The 25,207-nt window shown below is 37.1% G+C and overlaps 7 protein-coding genes across 12 annotated transcripts; 3 read left to right on the forward strand and 4 right to left on the reverse strand.

Moving 5' to 3' along the window:
* The first annotated feature begins 2,374 nt into the window (after window positions 1-2,374).
* On the forward strand, window positions 2,375-9,460 carry LOC124453008 (outer dynein arm-docking complex subunit 2-like). The gene is given in 22 exon segments (XM_047003683.1): window positions 2,375-2,598; window positions 3,101-3,273; window positions 3,358-3,486; window positions 3,559-3,621; window positions 4,089-4,194; window positions 4,691-4,753; window positions 4,863-5,009; window positions 5,147-5,219; window positions 5,532-5,668; window positions 6,255-6,476; window positions 6,562-6,672; window positions 6,875-7,029; window positions 7,155-7,215; window positions 7,293-7,474; window positions 7,543-7,606; window positions 7,676-7,726; window positions 7,795-7,872; window positions 8,600-8,633; window positions 8,636-8,709; window positions 8,788-8,831; window positions 8,956-9,133; window positions 9,201-9,460. Coding segments are annotated over 22 exon segments (2,313 nt in total). The 5' UTR covers window positions 2,375-2,544; the 3' UTR covers window positions 9,315-9,460.
* On the reverse strand, window positions 9,327-10,594 carry LOC124453010 (pheromone-processing carboxypeptidase KEX1-like). 2 transcript variants are annotated; one of them, XM_047003686.1, is made up of 2 exons: window positions 10,256-10,594; window positions 9,327-9,772 (listed from the first exon to the last, which is right to left on the reverse strand). In XM_047003686.1, the coding sequence occupies exons 1-2, from the start codon at window positions 10,491-10,493 to the stop codon at window positions 9,483-9,485; spliced, it is 528 nt and encodes a 175-aa protein (XP_046859642.1). In that variant the 5' UTR covers window positions 10,494-10,594; the 3' UTR covers window positions 9,327-9,482. The 2 variants fall into 2 exon arrangements, with proteins under 2 accessions (XP_046859642.1, XP_046859641.1); XM_047003685.1 differs by having other exon boundaries at window positions 9,327-9,775; window positions 10,256-10,590.
* Window positions 10,595-10,697: 103 nt separating this feature from the next.
* Window positions 10,698-11,798, reverse strand: LOC124453570. 2 transcript variants are annotated; one of them, XM_047004354.1, is made up of 3 exons: window positions 11,715-11,798; window positions 11,342-11,633; window positions 10,698-11,254 (listed from the first exon to the last, which is right to left on the reverse strand). In XM_047004354.1, exons 2-3 carry the CDS (start codon window positions 11,606-11,608, stop codon window positions 10,721-10,723), a joined length of 801 nt encoding a protein of 266 aa, XP_046860310.1. In that variant the 5' UTR covers window positions 11,609-11,633; window positions 11,715-11,798; the 3' UTR covers window positions 10,698-10,720. The 2 variants fall into 2 exon arrangements, with proteins under 2 accessions (XP_046860310.1, XP_046860311.1); XM_047004355.1 differs by lacking the exon at window positions 11,715-11,798 and having other exon boundaries at window positions 11,342-11,705.
* Window positions 11,799-11,860: 62 nt separating this feature from the next.
* LOC124453566 (chondroitin sulfate N-acetylgalactosaminyltransferase 2-like) lies at window positions 11,861-17,049 on the forward strand. The gene has a single exon (XM_047004349.1). It carries the CDS (start codon window positions 12,126-12,128, stop codon window positions 13,959-13,961), a length of 1,836 nt encoding a protein of 611 aa, XP_046860305.1. The 5' UTR covers window positions 11,861-12,125; the 3' UTR covers window positions 13,962-17,049.
* LOC124453568 (zinc finger FYVE domain-containing protein 26-like) lies at window positions 14,046-19,900 on the reverse strand. 3 transcript variants are annotated; one of them, XM_047004353.1, is made up of 17 exons: window positions 19,692-19,900; window positions 19,328-19,451; window positions 19,157-19,255; window positions 18,892-18,957; window positions 18,660-18,817; window positions 18,487-18,584; window positions 18,271-18,401; window positions 16,383-16,439; window positions 16,241-16,314; window positions 16,103-16,165; window positions 15,966-16,022; window positions 15,683-15,754; window positions 15,566-15,618; window positions 14,981-15,019; window positions 14,808-14,902; window positions 14,499-14,630; window positions 14,046-14,302 (listed from the first exon to the last, which is right to left on the reverse strand). In XM_047004353.1, the coding sequence occupies exons 1-10, from the start codon at window positions 19,739-19,741 to the stop codon at window positions 16,126-16,128; spliced, it is 897 nt and encodes a 298-aa protein (XP_046860309.1). In that variant the 5' UTR covers window positions 19,742-19,900; the 3' UTR covers window positions 14,046-14,302; window positions 14,499-14,630; window positions 14,808-14,902; window positions 14,981-15,019; window positions 15,566-15,618; window positions 15,683-15,754; window positions 15,966-16,022; window positions 16,103-16,125. The 3 variants fall into 3 exon arrangements, with proteins under 3 accessions (XP_046860309.1, XP_046860307.1, XP_046860308.1); XM_047004351.1 differs by having other exon boundaries at window positions 15,559-15,618; XM_047004352.1 differs by lacking the exon at window positions 15,566-15,618.
* A 186-nt stretch (window positions 19,901-20,086) lies between these two features.
* Window positions 20,087-23,434, reverse strand: LOC124452515 (sphingosine 1-phosphate receptor 1-like). Its single transcript, XM_047003075.1, has one exon. It carries the CDS (start codon window positions 23,432-23,434, stop codon window positions 22,580-22,582), a length of 855 nt encoding a protein of 284 aa, XP_046859031.1. The 3' UTR covers window positions 20,087-22,579.
* Window positions 20,505-24,724, forward strand: LOC124453565 (SET and MYND domain-containing protein 4-like). Of its 2 annotated transcripts, XR_006951141.1 has the most exons (2): window positions 20,505-23,556; window positions 24,618-24,724. XR_006951141.1 is itself a non-coding variant. In XM_047004348.1 (1 exon), the coding sequence occupies exon 1, from the start codon at window positions 20,505-20,507 to the stop codon at window positions 22,479-22,481; it is 1,977 nt and encodes a 658-aa protein (XP_046860304.1). In that variant the 3' UTR covers window positions 22,482-24,724. The 2 variants fall into 2 exon arrangements, 1 of the variants encoding a protein (XP_046860304.1); XM_047004348.1 differs by having other exon boundaries at window positions 20,505-24,724.
* The last annotated feature ends 483 nt before the right edge of the window (window positions 24,725-25,207 follow it).

Consider the following 25,207-nt stretch of genomic DNA (forward strand, 5'->3'; position numbering starts at 1 on the left):
AGTTGTTGCCAAAGTAATCCTTTACTTCATGTAACTTGTATTTTATTTTAAATGAATAACATATAGTTCGTGTAACATAAAGTATTCGCAGATTCATTATTGTTGCTATAACAACCAATCTATCAAAAGCTGAGTTATTTTTCTGAAATGAACGGTCAATTTTCTTTAATGTTTGAGGTACGTTTTTGTTAATGAATACAATTGATGTCATGTCAATCGGGTTGATTTTAAAACCAACTAAGAATGTTTTGGTCTGTGTGCTGTTCATTTGTTTGTTTGAAGTTTAATCACTGCATTGGTGGCCATTTTGTTATTTCACTGTTTACTGATGTTTTTTTTATTTATATGAAGGATGGGTGCAGCTTTGTCAGTTCAAACACAATGGTTGTCAGCAAGTGATACGAACAAAGGAAAACTTGAGTTCACAGACCAAAATGAACTTCTATTGAACGATGTCGTCAAGTACATTGAAACTTTGGTAAAAAGTCACCCGTCCGAATCAGATATTTCATTTAAAGAGCCTTTCCAGTGGTCAACCACGTTGACATCCTCTAACTTCATTTCATTGAACTATGGCGCTCTTGGATACTCTATAAGGTGAGAGCTCTCTTCCTTACTGCTTTACATCGACAAGATAAGAAGGCTTTTAATTGTATTGGATAATTGTTTAGTGAAGACAGGTTGACGTCGGAAGGCAAAACACCGAATGGCGAACCAATTTTAAGCATTGAAAAGGTTCATTCATAAAACTGCTTCCACATTTTATATGTTGCATTTTAATTCACGTGGATTGTGTAATAACAATTTCACAGGGGAATGACAATAAGCACACTTTACGAGTGTGGACCTTTCACGAAATGAGTAATGTTTTGAAAGCTGCCGGAGATCAAAAGATTAAAGAAGTTCAGCTGTGTCTTGAAGGTAATGTGATGGCATTTTTCACTGTCCTTTCTCATATGTTGATTGTCACAACATTTATAACTTTTTTGTATGATTAGTTATCGTCCTTTGAGATAAGGCCACAATTTACATCTTTTTAATTTTACTCTGGTTCCAGCAAACAGAGACCCACTTGCAAATATAATGGGACCAGCTTATGTGCAAGTGAGCTCAACTGAAAATCATTTGTTAAAAGCACATGAAATATTTGTGAAATCTCAATATGATGCAAACAAAAGTGAATCGGAAGAAATGGAAAGCAGATTTCGTTTGATGTTGTTGATGAATCAGTTGGACGTGCAACTGTTGTCGACATCTCTTCAACATTTGGCGAAGTGTGTTTCAAATTTTTTTATTTTTCTGCATGTCCACGATCAGTTATTGTTATTAGTGTTACCCATCTTTCTTTGCAATAATTTTCATAGAGTAACGCGATTGACTCCACACACCGTTGATAGAGAGTTTGAATTGTTGAAATCGTTTGCTGGCTATGATAATGAGAGTTTTGTTTGGAAAACATTGAATGGGTTTTAGGTAAGCATGTCTAGCGTACGTCTAAAAAGTTTGTGTGATGGAAGAGTTTATATTTTGTCGGCGAGTGTTCTTTTTCATGTTCCAACTTCATCAGAGTCTTCATGCATGTTTCAGTGTTACATCTTTTCTTCCAACTTCATCTGTCTTCATGCATGCGTCAATGTTACATCTTCGTTGTCTTCCAACTTCGCCAGTGCCTTCGTATCCATGCGTCAGCTTTGCGTCTGCATCTTCAAAGAATGAAGTCGTTGTCATCAATGATCGTTTCATGGCAATATTCGAAGGTCTCTTTTACGAACAATGGGCAGCATGATTCCGCTACACAGCGACACAAAAGTACAATTCAACTTTACTTTAGAAAAACTAGTCAATTTCATTTTTTGCTCAGTAAATCGTAACCATCAGGTTCACGAGTATTCAAACACGCATCGGTGCCGCTATATTTCCAGTAAATTGTACTGTCAGTATTTTCAGTAAATAGTACTGTCAGTATTTTCAGTAAATAGTACTGTCAGTATTTGCAATAAGTAGTACTGTCAGTATTTTCAGTAAATAGTACTGTCAGTATTTTCAGTAAATAGTACTGTCAGTATTTTCAGTAAATAGTACTGTCAGTATTTTCAGTAGATAGTACTGTCAGTATTTTCAGTAGATAGTACTGTCAGTATTTCCAGTAAACAGTACTGTCAGTATCTCTAGTTAATAGTGGTATTCAGAATTTAGGTAAATAGTGCATGGTATCTGGAATTCCAGTCAATAATGGTATATTTGTACTTCCAGTAAATAATATCGCCTGAAATTCAAGTGACTTCATATTTGGTTGCAGTCATTAGTATTTAGATAATATTGAAAGCTTGAGATCATTGTTGTTACAGATTACGTGTTTGCTAACGGTTGTCGCGCTCCACCATGGCGTCAGGTTCATGGTGATATTGCTTATATTTTGGTGACAACAAAAGAAGGAACTCGACTCTCTATTACTGCGGCAACATGTGGTTATTTTGAAAATAAAGGAAAAACAGATGAGAACGAAATAGATTATGAACGATCAAGTCTGGTTTTCCCACTTTGATGGCTCTGCTAAAGGCAAAAAGTGAACACTTTGCTTCAACCATTGATAAAAAGGTGAGGCAAATGTGGTTTTTCTTTAGCTAACGGGAAGATATCAAAACTGAAAAGAAAATTATCTTTCCTCTTATCACTGAAGTGATTACAATATTTTATATAATATTGAATTTGTCTAGTTATGGAATGTTCATTTTTGCATCCTGGTTTGCAAAACAAACTAAAAAAGGACAAAAAGCCAACTTTTCCTTTCCAATCATTGCCCTAATTAGATCTTAATTTTACCCAACCCAATATAGAAATTATACTAAGAAATCTATACCGTTACTTTTCCTGCAATGTTGGGTATAATTAAAGAAAACCCCTTAGTCGTTGGCTGCAACTTGGCTGACATGATGACGTAAGCAGCAACGCACACTTGTTTGCGAGGAAATTTTATTACGCTAAAAGTTTTGGGAGATGAAAATGCAAGCAATTTGTCCATATTTACATTTGAGTTAGGTGACTTGTGTAATCTTAACATGTGTGTAAGTCAAGTAAATTATCTTTCTCTTTGTCATAGGAGTTTGCCTACCACGGATTACCAAAAACGGCAAATACTGAACTTTCATTTGAAAATGGTAAAAAGGAATGGTCAGATAACGAGACTGTTTTCAAAAATGATGTTGGTCCATTGAAGGATGGCGAAGATGCGGTGGACAAAGATTTTCGAAATAACGCAGATGGAAGTGCTGTGTGAGTGGTTCGGAACGTTTAGATGAGTACTTCGCAATTTTTTAATGAATTTAAAATAAATACTCTGGGAAAATTTACATTTAGAACAACGAACACGGCAAATGCACCAACAAAAACGAACAAGTCAAAGAAAAAACCTAAACCTAAACATTTGGAACCTTCGCCAAAATGGAAATCAGTCGGTTTAGGAAACAATAGTATTGAAAAAGAGATGTATGTATGTTGTATTATAAAGTCTGGAGAACACCATTTTACTCATTAAGTCTTTTGTGATTTGTTGTTCAGTGAGAAGAATGTTCAAAACAAGTCAAATGGTAAAAGAACGCGTTCTAGTTTCGAGAAAAAGAGGTTAATATAGTATTATAATAAGTTACTGCAGATTGTCATCCAAGGTGGATCTGATAAATAGCATTGATAGTTGTTCAAACGTATTTATATACATGCAGCATTTATTAATAGGCAATTTGCTTCGCGCGTTTATAAATGGACGTAACATTTATCATTTAATAGAGTGCTACACTTTGATAGCTGTGAAGCGAAATAACAGCATTAAATACAACATTTTAAAATGTAAAAGCTTCGCTACACCGTGTTGAAGCATTAAAAGTTTTCGGACACTTACATAAAATCTCAAAGCAACTGTGTGCGACAATGAAACCACGTCATCAAAGAACAACGAAGTTAAACGAGAAAAAAGTTTGCACGAATTTCGATCCAAAAGAATCGTGAAACTCAATAATTTGTATTTTAAAAATACGTTTGTGATACGTATATTTTCATACGTACATATAAATTTGTTCATATTTTGTTGCAAGTGCTAAAGAAACGTCAATGAAAATTGCGTTGAACGACAACGTTGAAGAATTCAGCGAAAGCTCATCTGAAAGTGAAGAAGAAGAGGAAAGCCATGACAGACGACAGGTTCATGTCATATCTGCTTTCTTTCAAAGACTTGACAGTTTTTTCATTAATCATATCTATCCAATAGAAGTCTCTTTCATCCATCATATCTATCCAATAGAAGTCTCTTTCATCCATCATATCTATCCAATAGAAGTCTCTCTCATCCATCATATCTATCCAATAGAAGTCTCTTTCATCCATCATATCCATCCAAAAGAAGTCTCTTTCATCCATCATATCTATCCAATGGAAGTCTCTTTCATCCATCATATCCATCCAATAGAAGTCTCTTTCATCCATCATATCTATCCAATAGAAGTCTCTTTTATCCATCATATCTATCCAATAGAAGTCTCTTTCATCCATCATATCTATCCAATAGAAGTCTCTTTTATCCATCATATCTATCCAATAGAAGTCTCTTTCATCCATCATATCTATCCAATAGAAGTCTCTTTTATCCATCATATCTATCCAATAGAAGTCTCTTTCATCCATCATAACTATCCAATAGGAGTCGAATGCTGATCTTCCCTCAGAATATTGGCAGATCCAGAAATTGGTGAAATACCTGAAAGTTCGTGTTTGTTATTTGTTTAATATTATATCGTAGATCTGTTGCTTATATTCTTTTGTAGTCCAATTCGCGTTCCATATTGCTAATACATATATACTTGGTCTTTCAGGGAGGAAACCAAACTGCCACAATCATTGCGTTATGCTCGATGCGAGATTTCAATCTCTCTCAGGAAACATGTCAGTTAGCGATAAGAGATGTCGGTGGTTTAGACGTTCTCATAAACCTTTTGGAAACTGACGAGATAAAATGCAAGGTCAACATCAATAACACTATCGTTGATAATATGTTGTATTGATAATTAGACATTACTGAAGTGTTGCAATTTCATTTAACAGATTGATTCCCTTTTGATAACTATACATTACGAAATTGTTTCAATTTATTCCATAGATCGGTTCCTTGAAAATTCTCAAGGAGATATCAGTAAATACCGTCATCAGAAAAGCGATAGCAGATTTAGGAGGTAAATGTTGAAATCGTTGCAACACATTTATTTTATGTCAGAGCCCAGCTTCACGAAGCTAAAAAATAAAGCTGGACTTTGGAAAGTGATTTTTGTAAATCTCTTGAAACGACAAGACTGTGGCTCTACATGCAAGTTTGGCATGCAGATTGGATATAGCGTTGTATTCTGTTGAGATATTGATATTTTCAACGAAATTGCCAAATTGAAAAGGCGACACTCACACTGATAACATTGTCTAAGCTGGCTCAATGCTCACTATGATTACCATAAAATATGACTTTTTGTAAAACTCTGCATAATTTTTTTAAGGTTTGGAAACGATGGTAAAAATCCTTCAATCTCACGATAAGCAGCTGAAATGCCTTGCAGCCGAGACTATCGCCCATGTGGCGAAGTTCAGACGTGCAAGAAGAACTGTCCGTAAATATGGCGGCATAACAAAACTGGTTAGAACTCCGTCTTTACAAGTTTCCTGATTTGAAAATGTACCTTCATCAAGATAGTAAATGTGGTCGTTCTTTGACCAGAAAATCGGCTGATTGTGACGAGCTTTGGGCCCCTAATACATTACAAACTTTTGTTAGGTAGCCAAAAGCTAATGATGATAACTCACAATTTCTGGTCAGAGAACAAATCCTTTGTACAATGATATGTGTCTTACTGAGCGCGTTCCATGCATTTACACAACTATAAAAGATGTCATTGTTCTTCCCAAATTACAATATTCGTGATATTACAAAATGTCTCAACATACATATGGGCATGTGCTAGCTCCTTGAAGAAAAGCTTTATGTATGATGAGGTTTCTGTTTGGACTTCAATTCCATCAGAAATCAGAGACAGCAAAAGTGTGTCACTTTTTCGAAATGAAGTTGCTATTTTCATTTGATGATTTGGTTTTATTAGTTTAGTTAGCTATATAGACAGCTGCTATGTTTTTATTCCTTTGTGATTTTCAATTTTATATAGTTGTATTTGCACAAGAACACACCCTTGATGGAAATCAACATCACTCATTTTCGTTCATTCCAGGTGAATTTATTAGACTGTGGCTTACTGTCTAATGCCGCAGACTTGGACATGAACGTGGCTAGGGCAGGTGCACTTGCGCTGTGGAGCTGCAGTAAGAGCACGAAGAATAAGTTAGCTATAAAGAAAGCCGGTGGAATTCCTTTACTGGCGAGGTTGTTGAAATCTACACATGATGAAATGCTGATACCTGTCGTTGGCACTTTACAAGAATGTGCTTCAGAGGTGTGTGTATGTGTGTCTATGTGTGTGTGATTTAGTCAATATTTCTCCTCGTTAAATCGAGCACTTTCAAACTTTCTCATTTTAGCCAAGTTATAGGCTTGCAATTCGCACAGAAGGCATGATCGAAGACCTTGTAAGAAATTTGAAAAGTGACAATCAGGAATTGCAAATGCATTGTGCAAGCGCAATATTTAAGGTGATCAAACTCTTCTATATCAATGGCAAATAGATAATAGACTGTACGATATCTTTTACTTAGCCATAGAGAGTGTATGCTATTCTGTTTTTTGACATGGAAAAGAGTATACTTTTTGAAGTCGGTTATCGAAAAATGTTTTCTATGTTGCTACTGGCCACGAGGTGAAATGTTTGTCAGAATAATCCTCTTTACTAAACAGTGTGCTGAAGATGCCAAAACTCGTGATCTTGTCCGTGAATATGGTGGCCTTGATCCTTTGGTCACATTGCTTCAGGCTGCTGAGAATAAAGATCTGCTGGCAGCCGCAACTGGTGCCATATGGAAGTGCTCTATCAGCCCCGAGAATGTTTCAAGGTTTTTTCTTCATAACTTTCAATGATGATGTTTCCTTCGTGCATCACTGCAACACATGCTAATCCACATACTAATCCACATACGCGATACTAATCCACCAACTGCTCAATTTTTCTCGTTGAAAGGTTTCAAGAGTTAAAAGCAATTGAACAGCTTGTTGCTTTGCTGAATGATCAACCGGAAGAGGTAAATCTTACACGCCCGATCCTAATCATTCATTTATATCCCAAGACATAAACAAATCCATGTCGATATTCTCTAAGGTTCTCATTAATGTTGTCGGAGCTCTTGGTGAATGTGCTCAGATTCCTGTCAACAGAACTTCGATACGTAAAGCAGGAGGAATCTCGCCGCTGGTGAACCTTTTGACGAGTACAAACCAAGCTTTGTTGGTTAATGTCACTAAAGCTGTCGGAGCATGCGCAACTGAACCTGATAATATGACGTGAGTTGCTATGAGAAAACATTTCATCACTCATTTGTTGATCTCACTTTTCTTTTATTTACATGTAGAATCATTGATCGTTTGGATGGAGTTCGTTTACTGTGGTCTTTGTTGAAATCTCCGAATCCAGAGGTGTGCATGACTTCCACTTGTAAATGTTTTGAAACAATGATTGACTTACCTTTTCATCACTCGTTATAGGTTCAATCCAGCGCAGCTTGGGCAGTGTGTCCTTGCATTGAAAATGCTAAGGTCTTTTGCTTGATTCATTTATCTTTCTCTAGTTATATATTTCGTATTTAATCACTGTTTTTTACTAGGACGCTGGAGAAATGGTTCGCTCGTTTGTTGGGGGTCTGGAACTTATCGTCAGTCTTCTGAAATCAAGTGATAGAGAAGTACGTGCACCCTATTTGTTGGCATTTGAGGAGATTTTAATCTAGGAAAACCTTGCGTATAGTGTGAAATAGGTTCCTATATTTTCCCCGCGAAAAATTTAATCCTTTTCGGCTGGTGCAGGAAATATTTCAATAGATTACGCCAAAATTGTTTTTAAACATTACAGTATGTGCTCTTATTCGAATCCGATACTACAATATTTGTTTTACGTTGGATTCTGACTTATGGTCATTTTCATTAATTTGTAAAGAGTTTATTTTCTTTGATATGTCTATTCTAGTTTCAACTCTTAGGTACATTGATAAAAATAAAATGAGAAGCTACGCAAATCTTAGCCTCAACACGTTCTTATATATAGATAGTATGAAGAAATTTTATCCAAAAAGTTCTTGAAATCTAGGTTCTCAGCTATATTCAGGATTTTACTGCGTTGTATAACGTATAAACTATCGAACTGAAATACATAGAACGCTACCTGTAATAGAAAAGCCTGATAATTTTTGTGTCTTACACCCAGACACACGATATTACACAAAGACACGCGTGTGTAGTATAATCAATTTTCACTCCGCGAGATAATCTCGAAACACTTAACACGCGTGTCCGGGTGTAATCTCGCGTGTCTGGGTGTAAGATTTGGCTTCAATTATTTGCTTCAGGTAGCGTTCCATGTATTTTAGTTCAATGGTAAAAACACGTGTAGCTCATTGATGTTATGGTATGCAGGTTCTTGCGAGTGTATGTGCTGCTATAGCGAATATTGCAAAGATGAAGAAAACCTTGCGGTGATTACAGACCATGGAGTCGTTCCAATGCTGGCTAAACTTACTAACACAGTTAGTTGTAATATAGTGTTCATTGTAGATTTTCTACAACTCGTGTCATGAACTCATGAATTTATCATCCGTATACAGAATGATGACAGATTAAGACAATACTTGGCCGACTCGATTGCAAGGTGTGTAGAGCTTTGTCTGGTGTATGGGGAAATATTTTTTGTGCAGTGGCAGTTGACGTTCAAGATAGACGCAATGTAAATCTTCTTTCCATATTTGAAATAAATTTCAGATGTTTTCGTATAGGTGTTGCACCTGGGGAAATAATCGCGTGGCTTTTGGCCGTGCTGGAGCTGTTGCACCGTTAGTTCGATATCTCAAGTCTCAAAAATTGGACGTTCATCGTGCCACTGCACGTGCTCTTTACCAATTGTCACGTGATCCTAACAACTGCATTGCAATGCACAATAGTGGCGTCGTCAAGGTATGACGGCGAAAAAGTCATTTTTTTGTAAACATAAATCATACTAAGTGGACGGGATTTTTTTAAGCCATTGATAGTAATGGTTGGCTCATCCGATGATGTCTTGCAAGAAGCTGCCGCAGGCTGTTTGGGAAACATTCGGAGACTGGCACTAGCCAACGAGAAAGCCAAATATCAATGATGAGCGTCACCGTAAGCTTGAAGTTTTATTGCTTTACTCATTATTTCATTTGTTTGACATAGCTCGGTTATTTATTTTGTCATACGAGTTCTTAATTACCTCGCTTTTAGAAAAATTACAGTGCTACAGTTCGTATAGCAGCTATAGCAACGTCATACATTTCATTTTTTAATCGCAAACCTCCTCGCAGCTTTCTTTTTGATGACGACATAAGTACTTACACAAGTCTTTGATCGTGCCGACTTTGTAGTCGCATCGCGGTACGGCGCATGTCGCGTAATCCATTGGTGTTGCACATTCCGTACGGCAATTCGCTTCTTTGTAAACATCATCTTTTTTACTTCCAATGTTGGTGAAGTACAAGTCATCGCTTGATTTTTTCTCGCTTTTTTGATCGCCGTTTCGATATTTTTTTTTCTCATCTTCGTCTTCATCATTCAAACTTTCTTCGCCATCATCTTCTGAAAAATATCTTTGATTTTAATCGTAAATACATTATTTGAGTTGATGTCATGCAAGCATGATGTGGCACGGTTTTGTGAATGAGTAGATATGTGTTAGTGGGAGAGGAAGTCCAGATTTTGTGTCTGTGTGTGAGAGAGGTTAGGGATCTAGATTTTGAATATATTTGTGTAAGTGTGGGGTCTAGATTTTGCGTATGTTTGTGTAAGGGTCTAGATTTGTATATGTATGAGAGCAAAGGCTCTAGATTTTAGTGTGTGGGTGTGTGTGAGAAAGAGATCTAGATTATGCGGGTCTATGGTTCCTCCCACCTTGGTGTAACTGAATCAAACTTGGATAAGATAGGGACATTATGTTGATATTTGATAGAGAAGTTTTCACTCCTCTCGACTCCTCTCTTCAAGGTTAGAAGGAGTATGCATTTCACTCTTTAGTGAATTTGCTCCGTCACAAAAGCATCACGATATGATTCAATTTACCTCCATCATCATCACTTGTGGAATTCTTATCCCATTCCATTTCTTTTTTTTCGTCGTTGTGATTTTCTGAATCGCCATATTTGCTGGAATTTCTTTGCTTTGTTCTGTGCTTTCTTTCTTGTTTGCCATCATTATTCGTTGTATCATTCTCTTCCTGACCATCGTCTTCGCTATCTTTGTCTTCTTCTGTATTACTTATCGCAATTGCATCATCTGTATTTCTATCGTCATCGCTCATGCTTTGTCTTCAGTCTCACTGTCGCTTTCTTTTTCAACGTCGTCCTCTGTCTCATCACTTTGATCTTTGTCACTTCTTCTTTTTCTCTCTTTATTCTTCTTTTTTTCCTTCTGACATCTCTCTTCCTTACTCATCTTTTTATTTCTCCTATCTTTGATCTTGCTCCTACTATCTCTTATTATCTATCTTTGATCATCTTCATCGATCTTCATCATTCTGTCGTCACTTCATTGTTGTCTTTCTTTATTAAGCTCTGTCTTACTATCATCTTCTTTACTAATCGCATCGTCTATCTTACTGAAATCTTTGGTTTTTATCTCTGAATGTTTGTCATCATGATTAACCGTGTCACTGCTCTCAGGATTTTCCATATCATTGTCATCAGAATTCTCTTCAAGCTTATCTTTGTTTGCGCTTTTGTCATTTTTCTCTAGGCTTTTAGTCTCTTTGTTATTCTTTTCTTCATCATCTCGAGTTTCTTCAATATCATCTTCGATTGCTCCTGTACCTCCCATCAGATCATTGCTTGCATCATTTTTTTCATTACCGTGAGCAACCTCTGACGCTTGTGGTTTTTTAACGAATTTGGTTTTATTTCTTAGTTTTTTCTTGATCAAAAGACCATTCTTCTTTTTGACTGTTTCATCACGCGTGCTGTCATCTGCTGTGTCTCCAATATTTCTCTTCATTCTAAAATCGCCATATTTAATAAGATCTTCATCTAACGCCATCGTGTCGTCCATCGATGATCTTCTTGCTTCCTAGATGAACATTTGTTTTTAGCACGCATGGTAACTGGCATTCACAAAATAATGGATTCTTACTGATGTTATCATCAAAATGTCTACCTTTGTTCCAGTCCTTTTACCACCAGTGGATCCTGATAATCCTATAAATATATCCTCCAACGCATCGATCTTTTTCATCTGTTTCTTCATATCTTCCGACAGTCTATCTCCTCTTTCATTCTTTTCGGTTCCTTTCCCCGAGTTTGCTCGCACATGGCGTTGCAATTTCGCGCCCAAAACTGCTTTATCGCTGTAAGCACAACACGTGCTTAGAAGTTGGATTATACAAAACGCTCGGATGAGTAGAGCAAAGATGGATGACTTCATTACTTGTACACGAATCCTGAATTCCCTTGAAGATTTTCATTCAGTATGTCATGATGGATATGTAGAGACATTATTCTTTCATAACATGTCTAACTCGTGTCCTTACCTTGCAAGAAAGCCCGTATTTATACTATCTCTCTTGGTGAATCAACGTATTACCATTGTAGATGTTCAGTCTTTTCATATTATCTCATTGTCAACACCTCGTGTGGATCTACGTTTTTTGCGGGTTGGCTGAGCACGCGCGCCAATGAATGGCCTACATGTACCTGTAAAAAATCTTGTTTTGGTGTGAAGTTTGATGCCGGAAAAAAGCAAAATAGATTTGTCTTGTTTGTTGATACACCTCGAAGTTCAAACTTAGAAGAAATCAACTTGCAAGAAAAGCAGGGATGAAGGTGTGCGAGATGTTATTGAGGGTGTATTTTCAATTATGGAAATTTGAGGAGAAACATGAAACATTACACCTCAAACTGAATGGTTTGATGATTTTCCATCCAAAATTTGATGGCATGTCATGTCAAGATTTAACGCTCGTCGTTTTTGTTTTTTTCTTTTGCTCGTTTTTGTCGTCGTGGTTCTTCAAATATCACTCAATATTTTGCTCTTGTCTTGCAAGAAGGAAACGCAAAATACCTTAAAACGAGACGTTGTTTCTGTGGTTAGGACGCGCAACCGGATACAGTCTGCTCATGACCAGAGACATCCGCATGGCACAGCTTATTCAAACGACCAAGCGAAAAATTACGTTGAAGACGTGACATCTCAACTTGCTTCGTTAAAGGAGGAAAATACCCAACTGAAGTTGCAACTATCGGAATTTAAGAAACTCGAGAAGATCATCAGTGCGCAAGAGTTCAGTGCAGTGAAATCTGAGTCGTTCAAGAAGGGATTTCTCAAAGATAAAAGTGCGTCCGACGAGACTGCAGTCAATTCGTTTGATAGTTTTACACGTTATGGTATTTATAGTGTAAACAAAGATGGGTTGGTTGACCGACCGGCTAGAAGACCTATGGGCGCCCGAATCCAAGAGCATGAAGAAATATTAAAGTTTGCTGTGGACGTTGTGAACGATGAACTTCCGGGTGAACATAAAGTGCAGCGACATCATTTAGTTAATGGCATCAGCAGATTAAACCGTTTGACAGGAATGGAGTATGATTTAATTTTTAGCACTGGAAGAGCAAATCTTTATCATCGAGTAAAAGTAAGACGACCTTTCTCGAATATTGAACTGGTGGAAAATGTGGAAACCGTGGACAGTTCGAAAGAAATCATCAATTTAATTTTACCTCTTTCTGGAAGAACTGACAAATTCGAGTTGTTTTTGAAACGCTTTGGCGATGTTTGTGTTCGTTATGATGGCAGAGTTCATCTTACCGTCGTTTATTTCGGTGAGCAAAACCGCACGGTTGTGAAAAGCTTGCTTGAAGCGTTCGAGAAAAGAGAAAAATTTCATCATTATAAAATAATTTTCGAGGAGGGGCCTTTTTCTCGGGGTGTCGGCTTGCAGAGAGGCGTTATTGCCTGGGAAAAAGGTAATAACATCATGTTCTTTTGCGATGTGGACGTGTTTTTCAATCCTGATTTCCTTGAAAGATGTCGATTGTACAGTGAACCCGGACAGATGGTGTATTATCCAATAGTATTCAGTCTTTATAACCCTATCATTGTCTACGACGGTCGACCTCCCGACATTGAGAGGCGAATGTATATTGGAAAGAACAATGGATTCTGGCGAGATTTTGGTTTTGGCATGACTTGCATGTATAGGAACGACTTCGTAGCGACGAAAGGATTTGACACGACTATACAAGGTTGGGGAATGGAGGATGTTAAATTATACAGGAAATTTTTACTCACTGACCTAACAGTGATACGAGCGACGGATAGAGGTATATTTCACATGTATCATCCGAAGATATGTGACTCATCCTTGTCATCCGAACAATACATGGCATGCTTACGCAGTAAATCCTTCACCGAAGCTTCGCACAAGCAAATGGGAATGCTGGCTTTTGGATATCGACTGTTCAGCAACCTTGAACCGGACTGGAGGACGCGATTGACGTATCAACCTGATTTCTCGCTCCGCGATACGAAAACAACCAATAAGGAAGCACTAAGTTTATGGAGGAGGGCCGATAACTTAGAAATTGAAAGTTTGGAGTTGGAAAACTTGAATGCTCGATTGAAAGCTATAGCGAATTTTACGATGAATGGAGAAGAAGTCCTAGACAACAAGGACGTTGTCTCTTTGCAGCGGTTGCAGAATCGTCTCAAAAACTTTGCTCAACACGCCAAGGATATTGCACTTAACCTGGTCAAGAACATTTCGGATAACGGGGGATAAAGTTTGGTAGAATAATCAAATATCATCTACGTAAATTACACATAAATAAATGTGCGTAATTACAAAGGTAGGGCAAGTACAACATTGCTGGCTGAAATCATGTTATAATAATTAATAATAAAATTACTTTACATTATATTTACAATTAAAAATAATTAAGAATGTTTTATGCAGTGCGGTGTGAAAACATGAATAAAAATAAAAATAATTAAATTACGTCGTGACAGGAAATTCAATTTTGAAGTAGAAGGTTCGTGAAGACTGGTTCAAATTTAATGCTACATAATATGCAATGTCTTTGGTACATTCCATCGATGATTACTTTTTGAACGCGTACAATCCTGGAAAACAGAAAACTATAACTAGAGTGATGGTTCGAAGATGATACACGTGACTCAAGACTGACTTTCGCAAGGCAGATTTCAATTGAAAGTAAAGTTGATATGAAATGAGCGAGAGTGGGTGGAATAGTTAGAATACAAGAATGCGCAAAATATTTTCCTTCCCTCCCCCCCCTCGAATATTCGTTCGACTTACATTCATCACCACTCTTGGGTTTATCAGAATGGAAAACCGATCTCGGGAAAGTTTTGAAGCAACGTCTCTCTGACACGAGAAATCGACTCGGGGAACAGCAGCAAACCACGCATCAGTCCGTTTATACCGTCGCTGAAGAAGAAATAAAAATCATTAATCCTCTAATCAGAAGATGAAAATCATTAATCCTCTAATCCGAAGATGAAACAAAATAAATTTAAAGTGTCGAATTCTTTGTGACTTAGCTGACAGACAATCAAAGAAAGCTTCAAGGCAAAAATAGACAATGAATGAATCAGTATTTCCTACTTTTTAATCAAAGCTGATATTGTTGCGTCTGGTTGATATTCGACGAGGTAAAATATAGTACGAAGGCCATTTGTTCGGATTGCACATTCCGTGCTCTGCATATGGAGGGAAAATATCATGATCAAAAGATAAGAAAAAATTTTCACTAAGCAGAAATTGCATCATCGACTCACATTGACATGGGACGAGATGATCAGCGGCAAGTATGAAACCTGAAAAAAAACCCAAGAGACAGTTATGAAAAATACTTCATGCTTGTACAATTACAATAAATCGTGTAACAACACGCCGCGAATGACTAAAATTTGGATAAAATCTAGGTGAATGACTAAAAAATTGGACAAAAGCTGGTGAATGACTAAAATTGGACAAAAGCTGCGTGAATGAGCTAAAATTGGACAAAAGCTGCGTGAATGAGCTAAAATTGGACAAAAGCTGCGTGAATGAGGTAAAATTGGACAAAAGCTGCGTGAATGAGCTAAAATTGGACAAAGCTGCGTGAATGAGCTAAAATTGGACAAAAGCTGCGTGAATGAGCTAAAATTGGACAAAAGCTGCGTGAATGAGCTAAAATTGGACAAAAGCTGCGTGAATAAGCTAAAATTGGACAAAAGCTGCGTGAATGAGCTAAAATTGGACAAAAGCTGAGTGAATGACTAAAAAATGGGACAAAATCTAGGTGAATGAACAAAAGCTGTGTGAATGACTTCAATTTGAACAAAAGATCAAGTAAAAAGAGATCAAGCAATACCAAAAACCTTGAGTTCTCTTTGTGTTTAGAAAAATTTGCCACAGCTCTTGAGACCTGTAACTTTCGGATCACAAATTAACATTAACACGAGAGAAATCATTATAAGAACTACTATATTTGTTACCTGAATGTTAGAGTTCTCGGAATGGGAGACAATAAGGTTGCAAATGATGTCAATAAAGTCCAATAACGCCGACTAAACAGAGAAAAAATAGTTTCGATTCTCCAAACAACATAATTTGATTCTCCATTGATAAACGTTTTCACCTCAAAGACCATCATATACTTTTTGAATTTTAGCGATTTAAAATTTAAATACACAAATTCTACACGATACACAACTCTGTTTGATTTGTAAGGGTCCTAATTATACACCTAGTGTCTACAGTCTACGTAAGAAAGATCACCTGAACATCTGGACAAACTGCAAGGTTGGCAATCGCACAGACTCCATTTGAATAGACCTCAAAAAAAAAGGGAAGCATTTTGATTCTGACGTGATTAAGAACTTTTCGGCATGCAGATAAAAGGGAACAGGTAATACCTCGAGATTTTTTGGACAGCGTTTCAAAGAGTTTTTGATGCAATTTCCACAGTAATTATCTTCCTAAAAATAATTTTACGAAATGACATACATCAGGTGAAGACCATGAAATATGTGACAAAGGACGGTGAATATTACTTCAAGAATTTTTTTCGCAATTCGTCAGTGGTACGAGCAAGAAGTGCCAATATGCGCAGCGAAACCTCTTGTACCTAGTTTCAAAATGCTTTTATAAAACATATTGACGTTTCTGGACAATCTAAATATTCTTGACAAACACCTTTTCATCGTTTGATTTGGCTATACGTAGCATTGTTTGAAGACCATTCTTGAAGTTCTGCAAAATGAACGAAGTGTGACGTGGACAAGTACACTGACACGTGATGAAATATGATGAAACGTAAAGATTTATTGTGCAACAGAATGACACGTGATGAAATATGATGAAATGTAAAGATGTGTAGTGAAACAGAAATACAGTGTTATATATCGAATTATAAATATCTTTAAATAACAGTTAAAAATTCTGGATATTCTTTGGTGGAGGGTAGGGTGGTTTCTTACAACGAAATGCATACTACATGCATTTACGTACTAAGTTGGACGGCTGTCTCTATGCGATCAAAAGAAGTCCTTTGAATCCAAATGAACACAAATGAAGTCAAAAAGGCTTTTTTGAACATTTACAGTATCCTTGGATGTTCTAGTTTCTTTTATTAGAAGAATTCTTGTGATGAAATGCAAATTTTGAAAACAAAAATCCCGTTTTCTGTCTATTCCTCCCCGATACCCCGAGATAGTTGAGCACTAGAGCGTCTCATGTTTATTAAGAAAACCCGATAATCCTGTCTGCCATGAAGCCCATAGATGGTTTGCTCGTGAGAGCGTTTACTCAGAAAGATGTCACCAATAAAACCAATAAAATACCAATAAAATTGTATAAAACATGTTTAAGGTTGTCTAAAGTTATAAGTCAGAAAAGGCACAGTGTCAGAAGTAGTTCATTGAAACATTCCTTGGTTTATTTTATGAGAACAAAAAGATGAAATTCGAAAGCAAAAAACCCCGTTTTCGGGCTATGCTTCCCGATACCTTGTTATACGTAAGGCACTAGAACGCCGCATGTTAACGTTTCGGTAGGAGATTTCGGCCCCTCCACGCTATCCTACTTGGGAGATGCAATAGCAAGCTTCCGCCCATCAGACCCCGAAATCGCCTGCGATAGGCTTTGCTCTTGGTACGCAGAGAGAGTGCGGTCGCCACCGAAGTGTGGGCTCCTAAGCCACTGCATACTATATCGCACCCAGCTTCCCCTGCCAGTTGACATCTACTAAACCTAGAATTAGCTTTATGTATATACATACATAAATTCAAAGCCTTACAAAAGTTGTGATATTATTAAAGTCACTATTGCGCATGCCCAGATGATTTCTTTAATAATTTGCGAATAAATGACCTAATTGCCACAATGTAGTGCAGTTACATATAGTTACTATGACCAATTAGTTAAGTGGACTGCGCACGCCCGAGCGCATGCGCAGATGATTTCTCTATTAAATTGTTACTACACATGCTATTTACTTCAAAATCGGTGCTAGTAGATGCATTTGGTCGTTGCCGTGACCATAAACTTTGGCATCTGGTCAAATCGACTGCGCATGCGAAGATGATTTATCGGAAATTTTGTGACTGAGCGAGCTAATTACTCCATAATCGGTACTAGTACATTCAGCTGGTCGTTGCCATGACCATGAACTTGGGCAGCTGGTCAAGTCAACTGCGCATGCTCAAGCAGACTGCGCATACGCAGATGATTTATCAGAAAATTTGACTGAGCAAGGTAATTACTCCATAGTTGTAATTAGTATTTACAGCTGGTCGTTTCCATTACCATGAACTTGGGCAGCTGGTCAAGTCAACTACGAGGTCAAGTACACTGACACGTGATGAAATATGGTGAAATAAACAGATTTATCGTGCAACAGAATTAAAGTGTGACATGGTCAAGTACACTGATGAAATATGATGAAATGTAAAGATGTGTAGTGAAACAGAAATAAATTATGACGTGGTCAAGTATACTGACACGTGATGAAATATGATGAAATCTAACAGATTATCTGCACTTATGTAAATGATAGTCTAATTGAAACAAACAAAATTTAAACCTGTGCAAAAGTAGCAACATTGATAGGATTTTCCAATATAATCCCAAGGGTAGTTAGAGAAAGAACAACAGTGGTATTATTTGTGGACATAGACAGGGCCATTAATGGTACTAGAGCTCCTTCTGCCACAACTAAAATATTCACAAGGCAAACGTTTTTTAGGCAAAAGCATGTTCTCATTCTAAGAACACCTCTCTCAGTCAACTTGTCACTTACTCAAAACTTTCAATTTTTCTGATTTTGCAAGCAGTTTAAGAGTGCTGAGAGCTTTTATTGTTGCTTGAGAATGACTGTCACCAGTTGAAGATAAAATACTAGAGTAAATAACATACAGAAATGATTTCTCAAATTACCATGCTTCAATAGATACTTAAACAATTAGATTTTACCTGCAAATGGCTTTGACTCCACCACAATCGACAACCATTGAATGTAACGGTATGCACAAGGCTAAATTATTTAAAGCTTCAGCAACAGTTTCCTTGATATCAGCGATGTTGGTCTGTGCTAAATGTATGATGGCTTGAACTCCACCTGTCTCAACAACCTTTGTTATAGAAGGATCAAAATAATGATGAAATGCATTAAAACACATATTGAGCTTAATATATTTTCATTTACTTTTTTTAACATTTTTTCCTCCGCACATGCATCTGCCAAGGATTTTGCTGACTCCAAACGTGATGCCTATAAACAATTTTTTCAAGTGTGTATGAATGTCATATATATATATATACAAAGTGTATAACAATGTGCCCTCCCGGCTATCACCATAGTAAAATGGTGACTCCTGCACTTGGGACACCAAATGTATGGTTTAAGCATTTGATTTTAGCAATATATATATATATATATACACAAGTATTTCAAGCTTTCTTGGATGTACCATTTGCAATGATCTTGCTTTGGTGATCATAATGCTGACTGGAAGACATGCATTGCAAACTCTTGATTGTTCATCATCACCATATTGTGGCAGGTATACCTGAAAAAAATAAGCTTAACTAATAATACTTGGAGAAACATTCATTATTTATATGGTTGATACACCTCTTACTTTTTCAAAACAACATTTCCCACACAGCACATTTCCACAAACCCGACAATGGTGGCGTCTGCGAACTTGTGTAAACCTTTCTTTACATAAAACACAGCTACTGGCTTTTGAATCAGGAATCCACCTGACATTAAATATATAAGATCATACTGAAATCAAGCAAAATTTCCACGTCATTTTACAACCATGACAAGAATAATGACCAAACATTTATTATTGAATTAATGATCAAATCAATTGATCACCTAATCAAATATGAACGTATAATGAAGATGTGTCACTAATATTTAATAATCCACCTGATAAACATACTTTGTTAAGCCGTAATTACCTAGAAAGGAAGAAGATTTTTCAAAATACTTACTCAGGCTTAGTTAAGATGAAAGGATGCGGTGTAAAAACGTTTTTCTCCATTCGTAGTGGCTGGTCGAATGCTAAAATCGCCAATCTTTATCATAACGTCATCGTTAGACAACGCCATGTTTAAAATACTTCTGCGTTATAATCTATCGGTAAGTTGCGACGAACTTTCTTCGAAGATTTGGGTCGTCATTAAAACGCTTTATTTCGATGGTATTTTTAAAATATTTAAATTTCCTGGCTAATTTTAAAATTTATTTGTTCTTTTGTGACATGGCAATTGGCAATGAACAATTTTTAAAGTTGCCATTTGTGTTGAAATGATTTATATCCGTTACACAGATCTCTTGTGCATGTGTGTTGTGTTGTTTGTGTAAAAGAAGTAAGTATCAAGCATTCTTCGACACGATATCGTATTTATTAATACAATTTAATATCATTTGAATTAGTTACATGGCGTATATTTTAGTAGTGACTTTCATATTTAGAATTTATCCCATGTTGAAAGACGTTAATACAATTTAATATCATTTGAATTAGTTACATAGCGTATATTTTAGTTGTGACTTTCATATTTAGAATTTATCCCATGTTGAAAAACGTTAATACAATTTAATATCATTTGAATTAGTTACATGGCGTATATTTTAGTAGTGACTTTCATATTTAGAATTTATCCCATGTTGAAAGACGTTAATACAATTTAATATCATTTGAATTAGTTACATAGCGTATATTTTTGTAATTACTTTCATATTTAGAATTTGTCCCACGTTTAACGATTTCCCGGAAAAATAGCCAAAGTGAGGAGTGTTTGATGGAAGAGTGGTATGGCATTATTTATAGAAGACTTAAGGAAGAAGGACAACTGATCCAAATGTCAGAACAGTTCTCCAGTCTTCAATTAGATCTCGAACGTGTTTCCTTTACTTGGCAACTTGACTGTGTTCAAAGTGCAGTTGTGATTAAGGAAAAGTTTCAAGGCAAGTGTAAAACAAAGTCGGTATCATCAAGGAATGATGGAAACAAGAAGTTTCAGCTCAAAAAATTTTCAGATGCTTTAATCTTGTACAACAAAAGTGTGAATTTTGCTCCACTGTGTGGAGATGAGCCAGAATTCTCCATGGCAGTGGCAAATCGGTCAGCTGTCTTGATCCACATGAAACAATACAGTCAATGCCTGCTTGATATCAATCTGGCATTAGCTTATGGTTATCCGAACACTTTAAAGTATAAACTGTTTGAAAGGCAAGGAAAATGTCACTTCTTCATGCATGAACCATTGAAAGCCTTTGAGAACTTTAACAAAGCTCACGAGCTGCTTTCAATGTCCAATCTTTCAAAAGAAAAGTACAATGGGCATTGCAAAACCTTGGAAATGTGGATGACTAGGAGTAAAGAAGTATTGAAACAGCAAGACGAACATAGTGACAATATTGAACAGCGCATTGACTGCACAATAGGGGTTGCTGTGACAGGAGATAAAAATGAGACTTTTCCTTGTCTGTCATCCAAAGTTGAGGTGACGTCAGATGATGAGAAAGGTCGTCAGGTCAAAGCAGTAGAAGAAATAAAAGTTGGTGATGTTGTTGCCATAGAGAAGCCTTATGCATCCGTACTTTTGTGTGAAAACTATTTGACGCACTGTCAGCATTGTTTGAAGCGACTGCTGTCTTCATTTCCATGTCGTCAGTGTGCTCGAGTCGCATTCTGCAGTCGGACATGCGAGAGAGCAGCCTGGCTTTATCACAAGTACGAGTGCAAGTATCTTGACTTCTTGTCCAATTGCGGTGTCGAAAAGTTTGGCTTTCTCGCTCTTCGTGTCATGACGAAGACGACGTGGCCGGTGTTAAAGAAATTCAAAAACGATAAACGTCCTGAAGAACAGTTATCAGGCGATGGCTCATTCACAAAACCTGCGTACGGTAATAGTTATTTTGAAGTGTACAATCTTGTTGCCCACACTGAAGATCGTTCAACAAGTGATCTGTTTCGTAGATCAGTTTTGGCTGTTTTACTGGTCAAATGTCTAGCGTCTTCTGGGTATTTTGGTTCACCCACCACTAAACAAAAGGATGACTTCGATGTACTTTTTGCTGCTAGTCACATACTGCGCATGCTCCAGGTTTTACCCTGCAATGCCCACGAAATATCCGAATTTATTCAAAAAGAAAAAGATTTGGTCAATTCTCACACCATCGAAATTGCTGCCGCTATCTATCCGACATTCAGTCTCTTCAACCATTCATGTGATCCCTGTGTGACCCGCAATTTCTACGGGGATACATGCGTGATGCGGGCAATCCAAACTGTCCGTAAAGGTGACGAAGTTTTTGATAACTATGGTTACGTATCAGCCGTCACTCCTCTTGCCGAACGACAGGCTGAACTGAAAAAGCAGTACTATTTCACTTGTTCCTGTCCCGCTTGTATCGAAGCCTGGCCGTTGTACGCCGACTTGGAGTGTCTGGTACCCATTTTGAAATGCAGACGATGTCATCGTCGTGTTGTTTCACGTGAACGAATCCGTTACAAATGCCCCTTTTGCAAAGAAGAAATGGACGTTGCTGCAAGATTGAAAGAGATCGACGATGCCGGTGCTTGTTTAAAGGTTGGCATCGATAAAATGATCGAAGGTGATGATAAAGCAGCTCTGCCGCAGTTGATAGCCTGCGTAGAAAGGTTGGATGAGTGCTTGAGTCGACCTTGGCAGAACATCAATTCTTGCCAACAAGGAATCATTCAATGTTTCAACGTCTTGCAAACTAATAGATATGTCGAGCGAAACAAATGAACTGCTGCTGCGTTTTTGATACGTGCCTAGGTGGATATTTTACAGCTGCGCTTATGCCATTACGCAAGCTGGAGTATTTTACAATGTTAATTTAAGAATCATCGAGAAAAGGCTCTGCGATACACGCGTAGTCTCCAGGCGTAAACAACAGGATTTGCAGCATAGTTGAGATAGGAAAATGCTTGTGCATAACGAAAACCACTGTCGTACACGAGAAGTGACATTCCACTTCCTTGTCGAGCAAAAATGATGTTGGAAAAGACGATATACGGCATGTAGGTAACGATCAAAACCAACATTAGAGTGAGGACAATCGAGGTGATGTGGGCATGGCATGCTTGTAAAGATAAATCCATCACATGAGATACATCCGCTGAACTGCCGGAGTTACTCAGACTACGTCTTTGTCGACGTAACACGAGAAATATGACTATATGGATGAATATGAAGGAAAGGACAATTATTTCCAGAAACAGCAGAAACAAAAGACGTCTAGTGGTCGCGTATTTCATAACTACACTGCCAACTATTGCAAAGCCCCATATCAGAATGATTCCAATAATCGTCTTTCTCTTCGTGAGAATGTTTGACCACGTCATTGGTTTTATGGCCACGATTAGGCGATCCACAGACATGAATATTAATGTATAGAATGACAACTGAATGCTTCCACATAAAAAAAGAAACTGAAAACCATGCAAAGTTTTGTCTTTTTGAGCAAATTTTAAAACCATGACTAGTACCAACATCATTCCTGTTAGACAGTCGGCGAGAGCCAGGTTAGCGATTAGAAATGACACTCTGGTTCGAAAGAACCTTTTGCGTTCATTGTACATTACTAAAAGTAGCAAAACGTTCAGAACTGCCGCTGCAAAACCGATCATCACAAGGAGAACATCCGGCGCTTTTACTCCTGAACACGACATCAATGTTTGATTTCCTTCCGTATTCATCATAACTCGGTTTACTTTTCTACAAAGAAAATAATTTATAAGCTGTGAATATATGAAGTCATGTCGAGGTCAAGCTGAATCAATTTCTCGAATGATCGTCGGAGATAATGACTGTAACGACAGTAAGTATTGCCGGCTTATATTTGATGACAAATTTGATCGGAGGCGTATCTTGTCTTTCTTCGTCACTTAAATGTTATAACATCGCTTGAACATGTGTTCTTGCGCACCTTGTGCCCGTGTTCTTTTAAATATCGGTCCGTGGATTGCTTTAGAATTACCGCAAACATCTTATCACAGAATTTTTGATGTTCTAATCAAACATGACTATATGCATTTGAAATATTTGAAATATGGAAGTCTTTATGCACGCTAGTCCGTTAACTATGTCTGCCTTTACACATGCTCTTCGTAAATATTACTTAAGTGAGTGTATTTTTCGCAATGTGCACAGATTAAGATATATGGGAAGATATGCATGTTTATCGCGAAATCTGGTGGACTTTTTTGTTTTTTTTTTCTTTTTATTTGATTTAATGCGCATGTGTGCGTCTCATTATTGGCAGTTACATATTTTTTGCTTTTAGCAAATAAGATATGACTTAGACTAACCTTAGATATGGTTCGCTTTTCGATGACAGAGAAAACGACGAAGATGATATTTTGACTCGCAACAGGACTACTAAACTTGACACCTGTTTTCATTCGGGAAGGTCTTTGACTAATTTTGATGAATGAGTTAAGTATCAGCAATTTTCGTAATGTTCGCAAAAAAACCCAGCAAGACTTCTTGCAGTTAACGAAATTGTATAAACTAACTCACGTCCTATCTCTCTCTCTCTCTCTCTTCCATGCCTTTATTCTTATCCTCCCCCCCCCTTTATTCCAAGTTACACACATTGCGGAAGGAGCAAGAAAACCGAAACTGTATTCCATATTAAGTTAAATATGTCTTAGTGTGAATAAAAATGCACAAACCACAAAACAAAGTGCTAGCTATGACAAAAGTCTGTGTTTCGTTGTAGCCGAGAAGTGATCAAACTAACTAATTCCTTTTCAATGCTACTGAAGTTTGTTTCCAGAAGAATTTGTTTCTGTTACTTAAAATTCAATTCATTTTTGTTACATTTTTGGAACCTTGAACTTTCCTCCTCTTCATCTAACCCTTCCTTTGTCTGTCTAGTAGCCGAAAGCGCAAATACAGATTCAGTAATCCTGAAACTGGAGAACATCTATATATATTTTTTTGTCGTTTTGTGTATTTCTGTCAATAAATTTTGTACTTATTCACATTGACTGATTTTATGACAAAAACTACACATAACCCGACAAGGGTTTCATTGCTCAAACGTATTCTTCATTTAAACGGGATCGATGGCTTATGCAATGCTTGCGTTGCTGTATGAATTCCTTTGGTGATATTGGTGTTAAATTTGTGCGCTTTATATTCGCCGCATTTAATATGTATATGACAGAGATTCAACTTCTTTTACCTTTATTTCATCTTTGTGGTTGCAACGAAGGAATTTCAAATCAAAGCGTAAAATGATTTAATTAAACGGTGTTCGCTCGAGTGGCAATATCCTGCGCAAAGACGATAAAAATCTTTCAGATGAAAGCAGTATTTTCGTATTTTATGAGATGGTAATTTATGCGATAATATGTTAATCCCTAGTTTATGTAAATCTGACGTTAGTCATCTTGCCAATTTGTATTGCTTTTAAAAGAACACAATGTTCCCACACTGATGTTTTGTGTATTTTTTGCGTCCAG

This window comes from Xenia sp. Carnegie-2017, unplaced genomic scaffold (assembly GCF_021976095.1).
Source record: "Xenia sp. Carnegie-2017 unplaced genomic scaffold, XeniaSp_v1 HiC_scaffold_25, whole genome shotgun sequence".
NCBI lineage: Eukaryota > Metazoa > Cnidaria > Anthozoa > Malacalcyonacea > Xeniidae > Xenia > Xenia sp. Carnegie-2017.